The 23,153-nt window shown below is 37.9% G+C and overlaps 2 protein-coding genes across 4 annotated transcripts; one reads left to right on the forward strand and one right to left on the reverse strand.

The window, feature by feature from the left end:
- Positions 1 to 827: 827 nt before the first annotated feature.
- On the reverse strand, positions 828 to 13,740 carry LOC103709173 (protein HGV2). 3 transcript variants are annotated; one of them, XM_008794402.4, is made up of 6 exons: positions 13,333 to 13,740; positions 10,033 to 10,274; positions 2,264 to 2,467; positions 2,099 to 2,189; positions 1,687 to 1,957; positions 828 to 1,455 (listed from the first exon to the last, which is right to left on the reverse strand). In XM_008794402.4, exons 1-6 carry the CDS (start codon positions 13,638 to 13,640, stop codon positions 1,006 to 1,008), a joined length of 1,566 nt encoding a protein of 521 aa, XP_008792624.2. In that variant the 5' UTR covers positions 13,641 to 13,740; the 3' UTR covers positions 828 to 1,005. The 3 variants fall into 3 exon arrangements, with proteins under 3 accessions (XP_008792624.2, XP_008792625.2, XP_008792623.2); XM_008794403.4 differs by having other exon boundaries at positions 828 to 1,389; positions 2,264 to 2,470; XM_008794401.4 differs by having other exon boundaries at positions 2,264 to 2,470.
- A 1,162-nt stretch (positions 13,741 to 14,902) lies between these two features.
- On the forward strand, positions 14,903 to 23,009 carry LOC103709172 (thioredoxin-like protein HCF164, chloroplastic). Its single transcript, XM_008794400.3, has 5 exons — positions 14,903 to 15,181; positions 18,303 to 18,518; positions 21,131 to 21,234; positions 21,903 to 22,245; positions 22,783 to 23,009. The coding sequence occupies exons 1-4, from the start codon at positions 14,999 to 15,001 to the stop codon at positions 22,183 to 22,185; spliced, it is 786 nt and encodes a 261-aa protein (XP_008792622.2). The 5' UTR covers positions 14,903 to 14,998; the 3' UTR covers positions 22,186 to 22,245; positions 22,783 to 23,009.
- Positions 23,010 to 23,153: the final 144 nt, after the last annotated feature.

The raw sequence follows: 23,153 nt of genomic DNA on the forward strand, positions 1-23,153 counted from the left end.
GCTTGGATTTTTTTGGTATTCTTATGAGGTTTGCATAATAGGATTCAAATCATGCAGTTAATGACATGTCCCTTTTGCACCCAAAGGAACCATATGTTCTCTTTTGACTATTTACTTTCTTAATTAAAACCTTTTGGCTACGCCATAGTTCTCAAAAAAGCCTTTTGACTAAGCATACAGAGGATAACAAAAAGTATGGTCTTATTTCATTAATCTACTCAACCAAAATTTCAAATAGGAAGCAGATAGAAGACCTTGGCTCACAGGAGGTTGACATCTTACACTTGCAATAGAAACGTCAAATCACATCGACATGTTTCTCCCTACAAGACCGGTTTCATTGCTAAAGACCAGAATTGTATTAACTATGATCAAAACTCTACCGAGCAGCAATACCAAGAGCTTCTAAATAACATGCAGTTCCTTTCAGCCTCACTTCTAGCCGTTTGCAGCCTCCATTCTTCCACCATAACATCATGCCATTGCTTGAGCAGTTGCTCTCTTCTTCGAATCAAGCTTTTGTTTGATCAGCATGTCGCCATGGAAGAACAATCTAACCAGCCAATTGAAGTGATTGCTCATAGGCGTGGTCAAACGTTATGCAAAAAATACAAGCAAAAAACATTTTATTTGATCATTGCTCTTTCGTCTCACTTCCCTTCAAGCTAGTGGCGGAGGAGTTCTCGGAGTGCATTGCAACCCCCCACCCATCATTAAGATTAATTCTATTTCCTGTTTTAATGGCAAATTAATGCATCAGACCTGTGGATAAAATGATAGTGACTGTGACCATACAGTCACGCACAAGAAGCAAGAAAAGCAAGCTCTTAAATAAGAAACCACACACATGCATTCGGCACATAGCAGACTAACAAAGTAGCAGCATCATAAACTTTCCTATTGGAACGACACAAGTTCAGAGCAATCCAAGTGACCGAAAGTAGAACAATTCCACAATATCAAGTCATACAGTGAAAGCCAAAAAATGGGAGAAGTGTATGAGCATTATTTTGAAGAAGTTTCAGAATCCTGGGCCATGGAATTGACAACCTCTGAAGTGCTGCTATCAGCTTTCTCTGTAGATGAGTCCAACAAAAGCTTCTTCGGTGATGGCTCTACAACGACTGAACTTACAGTAGCCCGCTTTACGCCTCTCCCTATAACGCCCAGGTGTGTTACACCTCCATTCGTTGCAGCAGTAGAAATCGTCGGCGAATCGAAACCACCAGCACCACTGATAATGCCCATCCGTGATGAACTCGAAGATAAAGATCTGGCTACACTCTCTGGCAGGTTGTTCTCGCCGGATGTTGATTTGGAAGCAAACATTTTCATAACTTCAGACACAACAGATCTTGGATTTGATTTGATTTGCTGCAGGTCTTCAAGCTGCATCCCAAAAGGGAAAAACTTGATTACTTTCATTGCCAAAGATATACCCCATCTACAGTTAACCTGTTGTAAGAAAGTTACCAAGAAGACAGGTACTCAAGAGCTCTGATTCATATATTAAATGTACCCAAAAAGGAAAACAGAGGTACAGAACATATACAAACAAATCACACAACATAACTGAATATGCCCTAGTCTCAGTAAGATAGTTCATATCAAGATTTGTGCTATTTACTTAATAACAAATATACTTCGTAAAATGCTAAATACTTTAACCTGAACAATTCAAGATACCTTCTTTTCAAGCTCAGTTGAGATGCCACCAAGAAAATCTATCTCTTCCTCCAAATTAGACAATCCAGAACTGGTTTCACTGGAACGATTACCACTTTTATCAGTGTCCGACATAGGGTCTCCACTGGTTGCTGCAGAATCTATAGTCTTCACTGCATTTTCCTTGAGTCTTTGTAAGCGGGATTTGCACAAGGAAATAGCCTTTTCACAATAGGGAATAGCCTCTTCAATTTTTGACCCAAGCTCCAACACCAAACATATCCTAAAATTTCTATACTCCAGTTAAGTGAGCTAAAAAGAATTAAAAGTATTCAAACAGAAATTAAAAATTTTAACATCTCATTCCAGAAAATGATCTTGCTACTAGGATGGTCACAAGCATTAAGCCACATGATCTACTTGATAAGGATACAATTCAACAATTCGTCGATTATCTGACTCAACCAGACATTCCATTATGGATAGAGCTTTCTGATAGTCACTAAGGGAAGTCTCAATATCCTCTGCAATTTTCAGAAAAATAGTTAAAGTTCAATATATCTCTGACAAATGCAACTATGCATGATCAAAAGCTAACCTCTTTCCAATGAGACCTCCCCCAGAGCAGCCAAGATATTTACTTTCTCCAATGAGTCTTCTGGGCGCTTCTCAACAATTGCTCTAGCAACATCTAGCATTTTCCATGCCAGATCTAAATCAGAGTCTTCTTCATCTGCTTCTGCCAGATCCTCACCATCTCCTTCAGTTCCCTCATTAACATCTTCCTGATCCTTGTCGCTACCTTCTTTCAGGGGAACAAGATATGAGAAACCGTGATAATAACTGTGCGCTATAAAACTACAGAGATTATAACTGTATCGTCAAGCCACCAACATGCTGTGAAAGGGAAAATACATACTACCCACTCTTAACTTCAATTTATATAGATAGATTATATATGAATAGAAGGGGAGATAACAAAGTTTTCAAAAAAGAACTTATGTGTGGTGTATCGTCAAGCCACCAACATGCTGTGAAAGGGAAAATACATACTACCCACTCTTAACTTCAATTTATATAGATAGATTATATATGAATAGAAGGGGAGATAACAAAGTTTTCAAAAAAGAACTTATGTGTGGCTTGTCAGGACATACAAATAATTGCAACATGAATAATAGTGAATTTTTCCCAGGTAGCAAAAGCACCTTATAGAAATAGTGATTGGAATTCTATAGCTCCATGAGAAGCATCAGATCATGTGATCCTTTGGCTTGACCTTATTTAATGATTCAACCAATTAAAATTAGAAATATAAATCTCAAAAAAAAAAAAAGAATATCAGTTGAGATTTGAGACCAAAAGAAAAGTACATCGCTCTGACTAAATTTCAGTTCCCATTTCATTTCACACCCATAGTGATGATAATGAAACCTAATTTTCAACCATACCATGCATACCAAAAAATCGAGATAGAAAGAGAAATGAGCTTCTCATTTATTCAAGATTTCCACCAGACAGCCCCTTGATGATCAAACAGCTAGCTGCCTTCCTAGACAATTTTCATTAATTGTGTGTGTTAAAGGATAATGCAGCAATATCATTGTTTTCCATCTTTTGAGGGGTCGATGTCCTTCACAAGATTGAAAGAGAAATATTTATAACTGGGAAAACACAGAAAATGTAGGTAGTTGGCTGAAAGGGTCAAATACTATTTACACACGGAACAAATTTAACAATGCCAACTATATTGACTAAGCTTTATCGATCATTTATCACCTTATCAATCATTTATCACCTTGATGTTCTACTTCTTATTTTCCATGAGTCCAGACTAGGTCACTCATCCTATATGATGACGAGCTTATTTCCCTTGTCAGTGCTCTTTTAAAGCATACATCCAAATAATAATTTTGATGATAAAGGTTAATCCAAGAACATACACCACGAAGCCTTGGATCATTCAAAAAATCAGATCAGCTGAAGGACTTAATAATGGGACTAGCAGGCATGAATAACTATCAAATTGGTCAAATAAGCAAAGAGTTGTGTCTGATGGAGGTTAAACCATGGAGTCACATACAAAACTAGATGATTAAGATAGTGATTAAAACGCATAACTCAGTCATGGCTTCGACATGAACACGCATAACTAATTAATACAAGGTTCGCAATCTCAGGACTAGACCCCCTATTAGTACCATTCTAATAAAGTGTCGGTATGCCCTCATACCGACTCTTAGTTTGGTACAAATATGGTATTAGGCCTAGTATGGGACAATATGCACAGGTACAATGAACCTTAGATTAATGCAACTCATTTTTTGCATATAATTCAAAATACATTGTTTGAAAACTTAATTCAGAAACTTTAATCAATTTTAATTTTGGTTGGGCCAAAGAGATTCTGTATCAACATTTTCAGCTGAGTATCCGTTAACAAGAAGAAGAACATTAGAGAAAATTCAGAACATAAAAAAATAAAACAGGTAGGAATTAGAAGTATATATGCACGCACAGAGAGACATACATATGCATATATAAAAACATTATTCATGCACATAAACGCATATGTATCACATAATGTTTTAGAGAATAAAATTGTTAGAATTTTATTAAAAAAATAAAAGACAAAGATTTAAGAAAAATCATCATTTAGAAAAACAGACCACATACCTATCTATAACAATGATGCATTATTTTGTAAGAATCTTATACACCAAATATAAGCATTCAAATTGAAATAGCATTTTTCATCATAAAAGTATACTTTAATTTGTAAATTTTGACTAAATTGAGATTCCTTATCATGCGTATGCAGGATCTACAATATCTTGCCAAGTGTGTGCAAGTCTAAAGCATTAATGCAGAAAAAAATGTATGAAAGATATGCAGGATCCAGCACTTCTAGCTTCCAACTCTACTCAAAGCTAGTAAAGTATTGAGTTCTTTTTGCAAAAAGTGCTTGCAAAAGACAATTTATTACCCAAGAGCAAGCTCAACCCACCCTGCCAACCCCATCTGGTGAAAAAGAAACACAGCCACACAATTTTTCAAAAAAAAGGGTTAGAATTTTAGCCTTCTATAAGCCAGCTTTAGGTCAAAAATACCAAATCAAAACTGACAAAGCTCAAGCATTTTCAATACAGTTTTGAGCAAAACATAAAACCTTTCTAAAATGCTTGACAATGAAAAAGGAAATAGTCATGTAAAGATAGGGTGGGTATCAGTCAGGTTGGGTCAGTTTAGGGATAAAATTGAAAACAGACCGATTTAGACCACTTTCCTAAAACCAAAACCGGAACTAAAACGACGGTTTATAAAAACTGAATAAATTGAACCAAAGATATTGGTTCGGTTTTGGTCTGGTTTATCGAGTTGAGGAGATCCAAATTTAAGTTCATTGTATCAGGCTGAGAAGATCGAGGCATTGCCAGTTCGTAGTAGTTTTCTTGGAGATTTTATCTGAAAAAAACATCTAAAAAATCTACGAATCCCATAGAAAAGAGACTTACAGTCGGGATAGACCTGAGAAAGGTTTTGGATGCTTTCCAGTTCTTTGTAGACATCTAACTTATAAACTTCTTTTCCTCATACTTACCATTCCAAGGATCAAAAGAAATGCATTAGGATAGGAAATAAAGCAATCAATAAGAAAGAGAAGAAAGGATTAAAAAAATAAAGAGGAAAGAAAGTGATGAGGACCTAATGAGGAGATTCCTACCAGCGAGCTTCATGAGAGAATAGTGGGGCTTGAAAGAGATGAGACATCCTATAAGGCACGAGACAGACGTCTCTCCTATCCATCATAGCTGCTCCAACTGTAGGGCCATGACATCATTGACTTGTCATCTTTGGATTCTCGGGATGAGGGGCCTCCCATGGTTGCAGTGGTGAGGAGAAGAAGAGGTGCAGCGAGATGAGGCTTATGATAGAAGAAAAGTTGTGGCGGCCTGGTGGGATGAAGGGGCACTAGTGGCTATGGTCGTGAGGAGAAGAAGAGATGGCAAGAGAAGGGGCAATCAGTGATCGTTCGAGTGGAGTACAGTGGTTGCAGTGGTGAGGAGAAAAAGAGATGTGGCAAGATGACGTCGGTGATAGAAAAAGAGTTGTAGCAGCCCGGTGGGATGAGGAGGCTCTAGTGGCAATGGTCGTGCGGAGAGGCAAAGATAATAAGAGTAGGGTCAATCGGCAATTGTTCGAGTGGGGAGGACAACCATGAAAAGGGATTAGGGTTAGGGGTAAACTGCTAAAGGGACAACATACATATGTTGATTTTTCAGTTTGGATTGGTTTTCCAAAAATTTAAACCGAAACTGAACCAACTTCTTCAGTTTGGAAATTTTTCAAACCGTAACCAAACTGGCTATAGAAAAAACCAGTTTAAACCGAACCCAAGTGATCAATTCAGTTCGGGCTCGCAGTGTGGTCAGTTTTTTGCACACCCGAATGTGAAGATGTGCTATAAGTTTTTTAAGTTACCTCCATGTATTTCTGAGTCTTGCTATAAGCGCACTTAGGATAATGTTGGGATAAGTCTATGATTATTTCAAAAGAATTTAACTAGGATTGTTTTATAAATTAACTTGATTATATTCAGCATTCAAATACATCTAAAACCCAAATTCAAATACCCCCACAATTTACAAGGATTGTAACTGGAAAGCAGAAGCTCCTATTTGAGCCTAACTATACATGATCACTGCATGCATCCACGAGATGCACCTTGCAAAGTGTTTGGCACTAAAATCAGGTTAATTTATACCACATTATTAGGGCCTGAAATTGTGGTCCGATGATTGTCGATGCAAAGTTCAGGTGGCCTTTTTATTATTTGATCATAAACTTCAAAATTGGATGAATTTGGTTATATGAATGATGCGGGTGAAGTTTAGACATTTGAGTTTCAAGCCTCTAAGTTCTACTCGATGTAAAGTTAGGTCATAACCAAGTCAATGATAACCTAATATACAGTCAACACCTTTTACCTTCTTTTTTCTTGTTTTAATCACCTTTAAATAAAACATTTTTACCAGCATTTTCCATACAATTCTACAGCAGCAACTTCTCATGAACATCACTTCAAAGTAGTACTTCTTTCTTGAATTATCACAATTTTGAGGGACCCAAGTGCGCCAAAAATACATATTTTAACCAAGATATAGGGGCTTTAAAATGTTATGGTGGTATAAGAACATATAAGTCTCTCTTTTTTTCGGAAACTTATATATTTCACTAAAAACCGAAAATAGTATCTCATTTAAAAATTAACATTGCATTGATTTATTTAGATGAATTTTTGGAGTTGGTCAATCTCCTGTTTTTCCAGGTAGAAAAATTAGGATTAAATCCCAATCCAGAATCTCATTTAGATAGTGAAAAAAAAACAGAAAAAAAATTGGAATGCATCCATACCTTTATAAGTGATCAAGTTCATTATAGGCTGAGCGAAAATTAATAGTCAAGGAAGACCTTAGTTATCTAAAAGATGAATAAATGCAAGAGCTGATCAGGGTGCAACACACGTAGAGGGAGGTTGACCACTCCAAAAACTTAGAGACATGACACCCTAAGTAGAAGTTTCCTGCTGCTAAAGACCAGACCCACCAAACCACAAGCAATTGCCACCCTTGGTGGTTCTATTGTAAAACACATAGAAAACAAAAACACCTTAAATATGACAGCAACGAGGCTGATGAGGTGGAGTTCTAATGTAACAACTTTTCAAACACCATCAAACTTGAAGGAAAAAATTTGTAACACAATCATTAGACCAGATAAATGGATCAGAATGGCAATGCAAAGATACATGAACATGGGCTGGGATCAAGAGATTGGGACAGATGTGTGATCAATTTAAGAATAAAATCAAACAGTTGGAGGATTGCATAGAAATTCCCCAGCAAAACAAGATGACAAACACAAGTGCAGTTACTAACATAGCCACCTTTCCTAAGAGAAAGCAGTTAGGACCTAGACCATTTCTTTGCCAATCCTCTTGTTTTCCTAGGACTCACTCACAAAAATCCCAATATTCCTTCAAGTCAAACAACCGAAAAACCAAATTTACACATGTATCTACAAGTAAAACCAATGATAGGTGCTTATTGCATGTATACTGCTTATATACAAAAATGTAGAGTGATGAAGATTAACACGACACATACTAGGCCAAAAAATTCTCACCAAAGCATATTGAGAGGAAAGATGACCAATGTCTCCACATTCTCTAGACAAATACAGTATTTGCAATCAACCACATCTCAGCATATTAAGGCTTAACTGCAAGTTATCATTTAATGAAATATCCCTAGCTAAAAATTTTAATTCATGTCGTTAGACCTTCTAAAAGAAAAACAAGTAGTTGTAAGCAGGTTTCCACAAAACTTATAGTTGGATTGTTTATGTTGATGAGTCTGTAAATTTTATGTCTATTATAATAAGAGAGCCTGAGTTGGGGCATGCTAAAGCTGGACTTCAAAAGTGAAGCCTCCGCATGAAGTGGAAAGTGTGACAGTCTCCAAACCATATACAACTTCCCCCTAATACTACTCTATGCCATCCTCTCCTTTTTTGCAAAACATGTGCACGGCAAGTGCAGAATACTAGTGTTTATAATCTATGCATGCCCATATAATATGTATCAACACATGGCATGTTACATGGTTTCAAATCCCATGGGACGACCCGCTGGATGCCGGTGTCAAGATATCCTGATCGACGCATCCTAGGACATCCTTCGTCCCAAGTGCGGGATAAGATATGAGGGCAAAGGCTCTCGTTCTATGAAAAATTCAGAATGACCCCATCCCATAACATTTAAAACCTTGTGGCATATGTGCGGTACAAGTTTTGGTGATGAGCATAAATGTCTTTGTATAGGATCCATCTAACATTATAATATTTTTCTCGTGGGTCCAACCTAAGTATCATACCAATACACATTGCTAAGTGTTAGGTGTAGGGAAGAGTTACGGCAGCTTGGGCCGGTCTGAGCCATGCTTGGCGTGTGCTACAAGCTAGCTCAGTGATCTTGGAGAGGGACTCAGCCACCATGATCAGTTGGATCAAGGGTGGCCTGAGCGGCGGTGGAGGGGGACTTCCCTTGCTTCGGAATATTTGGGCTATGATGAGCAATAGAGTGGCCTTTCAGGCAAGACATGTGTTCAGGGAGGCTAACGGGGCTGCGAATCAGGGAGGCACTTTGTGGGCCAGAGAGGAAAAGTTGCCTAGAGCACTCCAAGATTTGCTGTTTTCTGATTTTGTTGGGTGTATTCGTGCTCATACTATATGAAACGCCCATCTTAAGCAAAAAAAAAAGTGTTAGGTGTAGGTATTTTGGTGTAAATTAAAGGATTCACGTAACATAGATGCGGTCCACGGATGCATTTGTGTATCTCTATTTCTAGAGAGTCTACATGTAAACTTATATATGTTTGCATCCACCTGTAACTATTATGCATATATTTTAAGCATGCACACACTATACATGTATCAAAATGGCATATGTATAATCAGTAGATGCACTTCCATAATGTTAAGCAACAAATAGTTTTTCAAATGTATCTTAATGAAAAATGTTGAACATGAATCAACAAAGATGTTAAAACAAATGTATAAGGATGCAAATGTGTTAAAAGATGAATCAGTCTCCTATTTGTTTAAGTGAAATATTACAGCTAGCTTAGCTTTTCTTTCTTACCCCTATTTGCAGTTGCCACAAATGGGAAGAAAGGACCAAGCAAGGTGTAATCAACCTTTGAGTTTTAATGATGCAGGTCTATCCTTTTCCAAACCAAGGCAACTACAAAATGGGTGGGTAAGTTGGTATCAACCCAGGAAGAGAATCAGTGCATCAAGTGAAAAGAGTGAAACCAAGATCTAGGGAAACAAGCACTTAGCAAGTTCCAGAGTTAATCAAGCTGAAATTGGATAAGAACCAAAGATCTGGTGTGATAGATTCAATCTCCAAGTCAAAAATGAGACAACTGATTGGACCAAACGTCCACAATCAGAATCATCCTATTTTCAGTGATTTGTTCTCCCTGATTAGAATAGGCAAGTTGATTCCCTTCATTGGAGACCATATGAAAACTTCAATTCTAACAAAAGCATTTTTGAATAAAGAATATTTCACTTATCTGACAATATTTATGATGAATTTACTATTATGAGACCTCAGTGATAGCATTTACAATAAATTTACTTTTCTGAGACAGATAAACTAATCAACATGCATGACTTAGATACTCTACTGGTTTTGATCAGTTGCGTTCATCATATTGACTTATCTGAACTGATTAAAAGCACATAACCTTTTCAACCCCAGAATAATAACAATGACATGGCTTACATAGAGATGCATACCTTCTCCAGATTCCTCATTATTACCACATGGAATGTCTTCTTTATCATCACAAGCAGAAGCCTTTGAGCTTCCACTATTTTCTGCACCACTAGTGGTTCTATCCTTCTGCAGGTTTGTGGGAGAGCTCTTAGGAACATTACCCAATGGATCAGCTTCCTCTTGAGCCTTGTATAATAGTGCACAGCCATATTTATAATAAGCACTAGCACATTCCTGAGCAAGTTCTCCATAATGCGCAACCCTGAATAATAGAATATGTGTGTTAACTTCTCCTGATGATGATAAGCATTAATCTGCAGCATGGTTTATATTACTTCTCTATTTTTTCTGCGGCAAAGATACAAGAGGCATCTTGTAGAGCAAATGATCGTGGAAAGCTGAATAGCTTTAGAACAAGACAATGATAATGATCATCAGAAAGTAATTTATAACGCATATGCACATGCACACAAGCACGTTCAGATGTAGAGGCATAAATGATATGTACACATTAGAAACATTGTACATCGCAACCAGTGTATGATAATAGTACATTCTAAGTCAAATTTTCAGTAACATGCACCTCTAAAAAGTTTGGAAGATAAAGATAAAGCAGCATCCATAGGATATAATTTTGATCTTTGCCTTGAGATATTGCATAACGATTTTTGTGCTAGACACCGACTATAGTAGGCAGTCAATTGCAAAGGATGTACCTGTACAAATATATATACATGTCTAGGCACGCACACAAGCACAATGCTTATATGTGTATTTATAAACAAACTATACAAACATATATATGCATGTGCATATACATGACACGCATGTAGACATGCACTCATAAGCACACTCAAGAAAGCTAAAAGAAAAAACGCACAAAACACATAAATACATGCAGACACCCACCCATATGCATACTGAAGCAAGCTAAAAGATACAGGCATGTGCACGCACATGCACACACACCAACTCGCTCACATGTAGACACACTCAAGCAATCTAAAAAAAAGTAAAATGTACAAACATATATAAGGGCATATGTTGTATACACAAACATCTAGAAATACAAAACCCACCCTATGCACACTCAAGCAAGTTGATAAAATAAACACACATGCATACATACAATACATCTACACATCCATATACACAGCAAGAAGATAGGGGGGGTGCATGCATGAGTGAGAGAGAGAGAATCCTGTTACAAGGAATGAAGGCTTAATCCAACCAAGAGGATTCCAGCTCAACCTAGGAAATGATCGGATGGGCCGACTCATTTGAAACTCCAGCATGCATTGGTGAATACTAATTAAAGCTTGAAGCATGAAATGCTGTACCGGTCCGGTCCTAGACCGGTACCGGAACGACAAAAAAATCGGTATTTCCCGATTTTTTATCCGAACCGGCCGGTACGGGCCCGTACCGGCCGGTTCGCATCGGTACGATTTTTTTTTTAAGAACCACAGCGTCGCGCACTGTGATTTTTGAAACCGTACCGGACCGGGCCGGTACCGTACCGGACCGGGCCGGCCACCGGTACGCCGACCGGTACCGGTACGGCGGACCTTGGCTTGAAGGCTACAATTACTAAACCAAGAGTCAGCCAATCAACAAGACAATATCCAGAAATACAAAATGCAGTTGAGTTAGTCCAAAGCAACAAAGAAGCAAGCTTTAAAAGAACATTGATCGCAAGGAAAATTGAAAAATATACATGATGCACCTGCGGCAAGAGTATTGCACAATAATGAAGGACATAATGATGGTTTAAGCATGCTAACTGGAGGCAAATTCACCCTTCTAACATCAAGCTTCACCCCTTTTGTGAATCAGTTCAAAGCAGAACACTGAGTTTTGTGCTAGACACTGACTATAGTAGGCAGTCATTTGCAAAGGATGTACCTGTACAAATATATATACATGTCCAAGCACGCACACAAGCACAACGATCATATGTGTATTTATAAACAAATTATAGTAAATCATACGAAGCTGTCTAGGTTTGCATTTATATATATATGCATGTGCACATACATGACATGCGCTCATAAGCACACTCAAGCAAGCTAAAAGAAAAAATGCACAAAACACAATAAATACATGTAGACACCCACCCATATGCATATACTGAAGCAAGCTAAAAGATACAGGCATGCGCACGCACTCATGCACGCACACCAACTCACTCACATGTAGACACTCAAGCAATCTACAAGAAATCAAAATGTACAAACATATATAAGTGCATATGTTGTATACACAAACATCGAGAAATACAAACTCACCCTATGCACACTCAAGCAAGTTGATAAAATAAACACACATGCATACGTACAATACATCTACACATCCATATACACGGCAAGAGGCGAGGGGGGTGCATGCATGAGAGACAGAGAGAGAATCCTATTACAAGGAATGAAGGCTTAATCCAACCAAGAGGATTCCAGCTCAACCTAGGAAATGATAGGATGGGTCGACTCATTTGAAACTCCAGCATGCATTGGTGAATACAAATTAAAGCTCGAAGGCCACAATTACTGAACCAAGAGTCAGCCAAACAACAAGACAATATCCAGAAATACATAATGCAGTTGAGTTAGTCCAAAGCAACAAAGAAGCAAGCTTTAAAAGAACATTGATCACAAAAACAATTGAAAAATATACATGATGCACCTGCGGCTAGAGTATTGCACAATAATGAAGGATATAATGATGGTTTAATCGTGCTAATTGTAGGTAAATTCGCCCTTCTAACAGCAAGCTTCGCCCCTTTTGTGAACCAGTTCAAAGCAGAACCAGACAAAGAAACAGCAAACCATATATCTTCCCATTTTTACTCACAAACTGACTCCAACCAAACACAAACACCTAATCGGATCCTATAAGTTTTGGCTTTTCTAACCACCTCAACATCATCAAGGGAAAACGCATAGCAAACTTAACCGGAAAAAGACAGACGCCAACAAATTGGTGACCCTTCTTACATTGATATTTAAAAAAATATAAAATAATAAAACTTTCATAATTATTTGAATCTTTAAAGAACAGATTCAAAATACAAACTTTACCCCGTCAATTTGGTCCGATAAGAACTTCATTGCAGCTTTAGAAAACATTTCGCATCAAAATTATGATCATCAGTCCCTCGACAAAAATATCAATAATAATAAATAATATTTAGAGAAAACAAACTAAATAAAAATGGAATCGCACTTAAAGGGCGAGAGCATAGAACTCTTTACGGTAAGAAACCAAAAGGAATGCCGCAAAAATAAATCCAATAATAAATAACTAAAAAGGAAAAAAAACCTAACCTAATTTCTAGGGCGCGGCTAAGGCAATCCACGGCATCCACGAAATCCCCGGCCTCTATTGCCTTCGACCCCTCCTCGAAGAACTCATCCGCGAGAGCTAGAGCTTTCTCGGCACTCTGCTCTTCAGGGCCGGAAGACCCAGCTGCTCCGCCGCTCGAAGAATCGCCTTTGCCGTCGACACTCGGGCCATTCCCCTGCTCTTCCGAAGCTGGGGTTTTCTCAGCCTCGGGGACGACCGGATCCGCCGCTAGGCTTTTCTCCTCCTTCTCAGGGGGCTCCAAGGCGGGAGCTTGGTCGGGGGAAGACATGGCGGAATGAAAACCCTCGAAACCCTCTGAGTTCTCCTTGAGGCGGAAGACTGGCTTTGAACTGGGGGAGTACCTGGCAACACCAGAGAGCGGGGCTTGTCTTTGCTTGCAGGTGGATATTGGAAGATCGGACGGCTGATATTTTACGTCGAGTTACGTGCAAGTGATGCACGATTTTTTTCGGACCGGGGGTTTCAATCTTTGGGGGAGTTGTTTGCCGGGAAATTAACTATGACGATGACTCCGTAAGATGTGCCTTGGATTGGGCTTTGTTACCCTGTTTGGTCATGACTCATGACCATGACCATGACCATGACCATGGTTTCATGTTTTTCCCTCTCCTTAGAAGAAGGTACAAACACACTTTTTTTTTTTTTTCTTTTTTTGCGGTTCCCTGTATTTTGATTGCCATGCAGTAATGTACACTAAATGCAACTATAAACACTCATACCTTATTCTCAACTATTCTGCTTGAGTATGTGAACTTGTATCAAACCCCTCTTCATGTTGAAATGATGCATGTATGTACATTTCCTTTATAGCTATGGATGCTTCCTTGCATGCGATCATAATTATCCTCATTTCCTTTACTTGTGCTATTCATATCTAACACTAATAAAAATAAGTTTGGAAAGGAAGATCGAACCAAGAAAAGGCTCATTCAGTCTGTTCTCCTCCTCTTTTTTTGTTTTCTTCAACAAAATAACATAGACTAAATGTGAAGCAACATAGACTAGTCTTTCAATCAAAATAAAATGTGTAATTTAAGGCCCTGAATTAATTCCAAGCTATATAGATAGCCTAAATCTATATAAATCAATGGAAATAGCAGTATTCGATAACCATATCTCCTTGTTCTCATCTCTTCTTCGTCGCCCTTTCAATGCTATTGCAAGCACCATTGCTTGACCCGGCAATTAGTAGCTACCACCATCTTTATAATCTCTTCTTGCTTCATGCTAGCATGCAACTTGAACTAGATTAATCCAAAAACGCGAACCGACCCAACCATGCTTGGTTGTTAAAATCTTAGTTACCTATCCCAACTTAGAATTTCCATTATGAACAATTCACCTCAAATTGCAGGTCATATCTTTTAGGGTTTAACCCAATCTAGTTTGATCAGCCTAAATTTCACTTCCCAAGATCAGCCCAACATCCCAACATTGCACCACATCACATGTCTTGGGATTGATTGGACCATGTTGGCCAGGTGTGCCGTGGACATCTCGAGACCCCTTTTAAGATCTTGTAGTAATAACCAGTAATTTTATAGAGCACACGGCGAGGGGCGGCCATCATCTTCTTCCTCGAAGCTGAAGCCCCCTCCAAAGAGTTGAGAAACACCAACCGTCTCCATGGCGCGGGTCGCTTCCAACTCTTTCGGCTTTCTTCACGAGCCCCTACCCCGCCTCGACCCGAACCCCCCGCAACGCTCGAGAGCCGCTCTACGCCTCCAATCTAAACCTCATCGCTTCCAAAGCCTCAGAATCCAAGCGAATACCGACCCGATCGATTCCCCCATCCAAACCCCCTCCACGGTAAGAAACTTCAACCACCAATTTATATACAAGATACATGCTATAATCCCAGTTACTTTAGTTCCTATTCGTCTTAGAAGGATCGTTGTGCTCTCGGCAAATGAGTTGTTGAATTATCGGTCATGGACCTCTTTAATCGCGAGTTTTCGCTTGCTGCCAGAGGCAAAAATATTGAAATCGTATCCAAATGCTTGTTAACTGGTTAGATTTATATCTTCCACTGCCCTGACCTGTTAGTGCAGGTCTTGATAATTTTCTCGGGAAATTGGTAGGAGGTGGAGTTCGTTTGCTGTTTTTATTGTGATATCTGCACGATGTGTCTGAAGCCTATCGCTCGTAGCATGTCATTTGAGGCTCATGGCTTTGGTGGTGGGCTTGATTTCGTTCAGGCCGTGTGATGTGGTTTCTTTCTGAGTTTTGGTGGTCAGTCATTTTCTTGAGCCGGATCAGTTTGCTTTTGATGATGGCTGGCAACTAGTTTCCTTCATGCATGATATTGAATTATAAGTTGTCTTTACGTTAAGTAGTCAACAAAGTGCCGAGAAAATTCGTTTTAATATGAATTCTTTCTGCATGGGACGGATAGTTGGCTTGCAGAATTTATTGTCTGGAGTCAATTAACCGAACGAAAGAGCAGGAAATTTTATGAGGTTTTCAATTGAAGGAGAGAAAATCTAGGGAGAAAGTGAAAGAGAGATTGTTTTCAAAATAACAGAGCATGAAGCTTTCACTTTGGTTGTTTATTTGATCTTTTTATTAAATGATCCTGACATGTTCGCAGTGTGTATTTGAGAATTTTTTGTGGAATTTCATCATTATAAAGTATAAGTTGGAGTTGCCGAACCTTTATCCTTATTCACAGGAGAGGGAGAGAGAGAGAGAGAGAGAGAGAGAGAGGTGCTTTCAATATTTAAACTTAGACTTGGTTTTTTTCGTTTTTCTGAACCTTGAAATCATTATTTTAGTCCAAACTGACAGATTGCAGACAGGAAACATGGAGTGGAAAGGGAAGAGGGAATTGCACTGAGATTTAATGGATGGAAGGGTAAATTTATGCTTCTCGGTATTCAGAAAGGCATCAAGAACAGAAAGTGGTGGTCAGCACTGTTGGAGGAAGGGCTTATAAACACATTGAATTGCTGAGATATTGGATAATGATCAGCATAATTTTCAAATCCTTTTTACATCTCCCCAGTGTTTTTATTAAAAAATATTACTGATTTACTGAATTGTGCTTCAAAGTTCTAACACACATATATCCGTGTATGTGTGCATGGAGAAGATATCCAAGGGGTCATATGCCAAGTGATGCTATGCGAAACATCCCCGCCAACTCCTAAGCACACACAGGAAAAAAGAAACCTCATACCTTTTGGCTATGAAGTCCTTCCAACAATTCAAGCATTCCTTTTTCAATGATGATTATTTGATAAGGTCACGAAGTAGATGTCTCCAAATTTCCATGCTGAAATTAACTCTCCCTAAATCCATGTTTTTCTGGAATTTCTTCCAAAGATCATTCTGCTACAATTTAGCATTGTAGGAGATCCAATTTGGTTTTCTGTACATATCTGGAGGATTGATGACTTTCAAAGCAAAATACCATTTTTCATATAGTAACAATGCAACCCCATCATGGCCTACCAAACAATTGATTTCTCCAACTTTACACCCTTATTTTAACCCTCTCTAAATCCATCTATTTCCAGAGTTTCTTTCCAAGACCATAATTTAACATCATGGGAGGTCAGATTTTTCTGTACATATCAGGAAGATCAATGACTTCGGTTAGTGAAAAGCATTCTGCATATAGTGAAAAGTGGAGCTCATTTCAGTGTCCTAGAGTTGATGTGAGACTGTGCATGTTAACCTAGTGCATAAATTACTATTTAACTTCAAAGTTAGCCTTTTGTCTCAAATATTTTTTTTAGCAATGGTGTCAGTGAGTATGAACCAAAATGTTGCATCAAGATCAGCCTTCAGTAGCTTTTTTTCCATTTCTTTGAAACAAAAAACATTTCTGGTCAAGTTGTTATTTCAGAAGAATAGAAAAAGCTCTAAGGTTATAACATTTTTGTGAAGTTTCTCCATACAAGATCTTGATTTTAAACTTTAAAGAGAAATATTTTGCATTGTTCATTTTTCTTTGTCATGCCACTGGTTTCATGGTAAAATTCCCCTTTAGTTCTGGTGTCTCATGCAGATTTTGTGCCTGGTTCGGGTTCATGCTAAGATGTCATCACTCTATAGAAAATTGATGATCATTCAAAGATGCATTTCTAAGCTAAAGTTCTCCTTGAGCTGAATATGTCTATTTATAGGAGAAGAGAGGTGAACATGCTTATTGACTGCATTTTCAAATGATGGGATAGTTTTCCCAGTAGCTTAGACAGTTCAAAACTATGAATTCAAAGACTCAAGATCAAAAAATACAACTTTAGAGAATGCTACATAGTGCAGTCTATCTTGGGATAAATGTTAGCAACAGCTTATTTGTTGGTAAAACTGTGTCAAAATTTTGAACTTTGGTTTGAGTTCAGTTTCCCTGAGAGTGATAAGGATTTTATTATCTTGGCAAATTTGTACCATGCAGTACACAGAAGTACCTCAGTCATGGCTACACAAGCATCTACATTGTAATTTGTAAACCCCATCCCAACTTTTTTGGTCAGTATGAATTTGGACCAGATTATGAAAAGAAAAAAGAAAGAAAAGAAACATGCTATGAAGCATGCCTTACACTTACCATTGCTCAGCATTGAACAAAGAAAGATGCTGAGTAAGTGTTCATTTATTTTTTTCCAGATTTTTTTTTAATTTATTTCTTCAATCCTGAAATTTTCCAAATAAGCCAACATGAAGTGTTCCAAACATGTTTGTTTTTTCTTTAACAAAAATCTAGCTACCTATTTTTGATTTGCAGTCTCATTTATTCAATGGCAACACAATGTTATTATCAATCAAGACAATGATGCTTTTGTTTTTTCAGTTTTTTTGCTAACATAATTCTTGCTTTATGGAAAAGATGTGCATCTTCAATTTTCTTCAAAACTATGGCATACTTGTTTGGTTTGATATCAACTGCTTTCAGTCACTTGATTGCAACTTTTTAGCACCTCAGGATGAGCCAGTTTTCCAGACTGATGTGGTCAAGGATGAAGGACGAACCGCTAGTGTTTCCCAAAAGACTGAATTTGCAGAGTTTCCAAATAAAGATATTAATAGGCGGATTGCTTTGGGCTCTACTGTTGCAGCAGTAGGACTCTTTCTATCAACAAGATTAGAATTTGGAGTCTCTCTTAAAGATCTATCTGCTGCTGCTGTACCCTATGAAGTGGTCAGTTCATCTTCCAGTTTCTTATTTTACATGGTTAAGCATTCTCGTTGCTTTATTTTTCTTACCAGCAATTAAATGATATTTGACCTCCAGTTTAGTATAAAATTCATAGCCTGGAGTTTCTCTCTTCGGCAGTTAGTAGGTATCGAGTGCTAGTACAATATGTTTTCATTGCATTAAACAATCTGGTGTTTTCTGCTGAAATGTTTCTAGTTGTTTTCCTTTATGTTGGTGTGGCATCAAATTAAGATCTTTGCTATGGCTACATGTGCATGATGTCAAATGGTGACAGGGATGAAGGATTCTGTCCGTCCAACATGCTTCATTCCTAGAAAATATGGATGTTGCACCATGAATACATGCACATAAATGAAATCGATGCATATATTATCATGTAGGGTCAGGAATTACCATATGATGAGATGTTTAACAAGATGAAGGAATTTTTACATGATAGTTAATTAAAGAAAGCACATCTGATTTCTGCATCAGAAACTAACATATCATGACTTTTGTATTTTGCCTCATTTAGGTAGTTAGTGTGCAGCTTGACAACAATACTTGGCGTAGTTTGGACTTTATTTTGATGCTTTTAAGCATCTTGGATTATATTAGTTATACTGACATTTCTTGGATCAGAGGTAACCAGAGTTTCAGATTTGCACAATGCAACAAAGGCAAATATAACTAACCTGGCCAGGTAATAGATTTATCCAAACAACACTCTTTTATACCTTGTACTGAGCTTACTGATGGCAGCTTCAGGTTGGCCCACTGCCAGGCTGGGGCCTGACCAAATTATTTATACCTTGGTGTTGGCACTAGGGACATTTGAAATTTGGCATATGGGTGCCTGGTGGCATGACAATGAATGTGTGGCCTCCCATGGATGGCTACCTTGTCACAGGACAATGGCTTGCTCGTGGTTGACAGGTTTGTGAAGATGATGGAGAGGAAAAGGAATAAAGAGGTTTGAAGGAGGGATCTACTTGTGTATACGACCTTTTTTGATTTAGAGATTTTAAAACAGTTAGAAACAATTCTCTCCTTTTAAAATTAATTGGTTTTTATCACTCTAACACTAAGAGAGACATCAACAAGAAAATATCATGTATCAACCATGCCAAAATAAATTATCAATAGAAAAAGAGCATCCTAGCGCACGAGGCTTCCACTATTGCGGGGTTTAGTGAGAGTCAGATGTACGCTGCCATACCCCTGCATGCGAAGAGGTTGTCAATGATACCCAGATCATAATGGAGAAATCTTACCATTTCGACAATGCTTGCCCTCAAATTATCAATGTATTCAACCCAAATCCCAAGAGTGTTTAATTAACTAAATTTAATATTAAATTATCAATGTATATAATATTAAATTAAGTTAAATAAAAACTCTTGGGCTTTTGGGTTACATGAGCAGTACCTTGCATAAAACATTTCAAGCCTTAACATTTATGCCCAGCTAGACTCAAAGCCTTGAATTGCTTATCCTGCAGGCTGGCCCAAGACTGTTTCTAGCCATACTTAGTAGTAGTTCTACAAAAAGGATGGAGAGAGAGGGATTGAGATGTCTTTTGCTAGGGCTGTACCATATTGGATAAAGTGAAAATATGCCTTATTATTTTGCATGATTATTTTTACCATTGAGACTTACATGATGCTGCAAAAGTAAGATATTAATTAATATGTATCAAAATGTAAGGTAGTATAGAGGGCAATGAGCATAAGATAATCACTTAGCATAAATGTGGATATTGACGTAGTGTGTGGTAAATCAGGAAGGTATATCTATAAAGGAGAGTGGTATTGGAAGTTAGGAGTAATTATAGACAATAGAACGAGGAAAACTGCTTGTGATAGTTATGTTGAGTAGTGCGGTCAAGTGGCAGCCTCGGTGAGGAGGTGATCTCAGATACATCTTAAAGAGCCTTAGGGGAGACCAAGAAGGAGGTGATCTCAGTTACATCTTAAAGAGCCTTAGGGGAGACCAAGAAGATTTAGATGCATGTGCTAGAAAAAAATGATTTGAGCACCTGACCTTGGGAGAGGAAGATGCCTATGCAGTGTTTGCCACTTCTGTTTACTCATTATATAGAAACCAAGAATGTATCTTGTGTGTGCAAGCTCGCATTCTTACCAATGTGGTTTCTTGAACGCTTTTGTGTGTGTTCTTTAAGGTCTCCAAAGTCTAGGAAATGCTAAGACAATGCATGGGAAACCTTGGGGAAATGAATGCCATCACAAGCAATCCTAGAGGAACCTGAGAATTGCTTCTTGGATGATTGCTCATGTGAATCCCAAAATTCCATGTGTCTTTTTTCTTTTACTTTCTGAAACATTAAGAATATTCTTTTTATATGTATGGCTTTTGCATGTTTACCAAAAGTAAACTATTCTATCACCAGAATGCACTTGCAGAAGGGCTAGAGCTTGGTCATTTTCCAAGGAATTAAGCTAGTGCTCGCAAAATATCAGAAGGGTTCTGCTAGTGCTTTTAGTCTCCTTTGGAAGCACATAACTATAATCAAGAAGCTTGTTCCATAGTTTTATCTCCTAAATACAATTTGTCTTTGTTCCTCGTAATAGCTGTTACTTTCTGCTTGTTTGCAGGCTCTTTCAAATGGAATGCCCACTGTCGTCGAGTTTTATGCAGATTGGTGTGAAGTTTGTCGCGAATTAGCTCCAGATATTTATAAAGTTGAGCAGCAGTACAAGTAATCTTTTGAATTCTGGGACTATAGCTCCAGATATTTATGGAGTTCAGCAGCAGTACAAATCGTAGTAGTAGTAGTATGATACTTGAATGACATAGACATTTAACTGATTAACTGCTTGCCTTTTTAAACTTGATTTGCATATGAGCTTGTATCTGAACACTACCTGAGTTATCATTTCTGTATTCAAGTCTCTCCATTCTCCAAGCATTGACTTTTTACGTTTGCTATTACTGCAGAAGACGAACTTCAATTAAAAAATTTCCACGTGCAAATGTTGACTTATTTTTTAATTTCTTTTTTAACCCTTTTTTTTCATGTCAAGTCGTGATACATTAAAGATGGCATAGTATTCGTTATTGTATAATACTTGAATTGACATAGACATTGCAACTGCTAAAGTGCTTGTCTTTTTAAAACTTAATTTCTGGTATTAAATTGTACGCTAACTCTATCCGAGTTCTAATTTCTGTACTACCGACTTTCTGCTGTCTCCCAGCTTTGAGTTTCTAGCTTTGCAATGACTGTAGAAGATAAACTCCAACATAACATTTTCCATGTGCAAATTAGTAGACTATGAATATATTAGTTGTGGCTTTATTTTCTTGTTTGAGATCTTACATTTTTCATCTTCATTTGAAATATATTAACATGACCTTGTTTTTCAGAGACCGCGTGAATTTTGTTATGTTGAATGTTGATAACACAAAGTGGGAGCAGGAGCTTGATGAGTTTGGAGTGGAGGGCATCCCCCATTTTGCCTTCTTGGATAAAGATGGCAATGAGGAGGGGAATGTTGTGGGCCGACTTCCAAAGCAATATATTCTTGAGAATGTTGCTGCCCTTGCCAATGGTGAACCCACAGTACCTCATGCCCGAGTTGTCGGTCAGTACTCTAGTGCAGAATCCAGAAAAGTGCATCAAGTTGTTGATCCTAGAAACCATGGTTAGGTATGCTTTACATTGTTGATAGCTGCTCAGCGCCAGTTGGAATATCAAGTTCAGATACAGGTATTTTGTTGCTTTCTCCTATACGGTCACTGTGAATGCAAGTATGCACAGTATCAGTTCTACAGAGCATTTAAGAATCAAGCAGTATAAGAGGTTTTTTTTTATTTTTATAGAGCCTGATATTTACATATTTTAATCTTTGTGGAACAGCTGATCATATCCACTGAGATCCTGATAAAAGACTCTAAATCGCACCGTTTGATTATCTCCGTGCAGGAATCGATTGATAAGTTAAAAAAATAAATAAAATACATAATCCTAGAGTCAAAAGATAAAATAAATAAAATACAGAATTCTAGAGCCATCTATCTTTTGAAATCATTTTTGAGTTCCTTTGCGAGTGGTGGCATCAATGGTTTCCATCCATGTCTTGTCCTAATAAGAAGTTATACTGCTTTATGAGAAATTCCTCGTATCTTGTCCTATTAGGATGCTTAGGAATAAACTGCTTTTTGAGAAATTCCTCTAGTTATGATGTTTAGCTCTTAGCTCTTGCTTCTTATGCTTGACTATATTTAAAATGTCCTGTTTCCACAGGCTTCAGTTCTAGATCTATTTGCTGCCGAAATCGGGAAATGCTTTCCTGTTATGGAAGAGAACAGACTCATTTGCTGTACAATTCACCTTATTAACATTTGTTGTGACACCTTCTGTTCTATTAAGATTTTATTGCACTAGCAGTCTGTTCATAATGGTAATTGAAATGTTAAAAGCACCGACTAAGTTCTATGAGGAATGTGATGATTCACAAGTTTTATATGTAATAGCAGGCAGCGTGGTGAAGCAGGGCAGGTGTCACTGCTTTGTGTGCGCTAAAAGAACGGTCTAGGATAAGACCAGTGAAAATAATGGACATTGAGTTGAACTAGTTCCTTGAGAGCTGCATCAAATAAACACTGCACAATTTG

The sequence above is a fragment of the Phoenix dactylifera genome, chromosome 16 (genome assembly GCF_009389715.1).
Source record: "Phoenix dactylifera cultivar Barhee BC4 chromosome 16, palm_55x_up_171113_PBpolish2nd_filt_p, whole genome shotgun sequence".
In the NCBI taxonomy this organism is placed as follows: domain Eukaryota; kingdom Viridiplantae; phylum Streptophyta; class Magnoliopsida; order Arecales; family Arecaceae; genus Phoenix; species Phoenix dactylifera.

What these genes read in the sequence shown, in the direction of transcription:
- LOC103709173 (XM_008794401.4), bottom strand. Translation starts at nt 13,640, where the DNA reads ATGTCTTCCCCCGACCAAGCTCCCGCCTTGGAGCCCCCTGAGAAGGAG. An exon ending in AGCCGCGCCCTAGAAATTAG is followed by an intron (nt 10,275 to 13,332) that starts GTTAGGTTTTTT and finishes TCTATTATTCAG; the next exon opens with GGTTGCGCATTATGGAGAAC. An exon ending in AATCGACGAATTGTTGAATT is followed by an intron (nt 1,958 to 2,098) that starts GTATCCTTATCA and finishes ACTGGAGTATAG; the next exon opens with AAATTTTAGGATATGTTTGG.
- LOC103709172 (XM_008794400.3), top strand. Translation starts at nt 14,999, where the DNA reads ATGGCGCGGGTCGCTTCCAACTCTTTCGGCTTTCTTCACGAGCCCCTA. An exon ending in CCATCCAAACCCCCTCCACG is followed by an intron (nt 15,182 to 18,302) that starts GTAAGAAACTTC and finishes TTAGCACCTCAG; the next exon opens with GATGAGCCAGTTTTCCAGAC. An exon ending in CTGCTGTACCCTATGAAGTG is followed by an intron (nt 18,519 to 21,130) that starts GTCAGTTCATCT and finishes GCTTGTTTGCAG; the next exon opens with GCTCTTTCAAATGGAATGCC.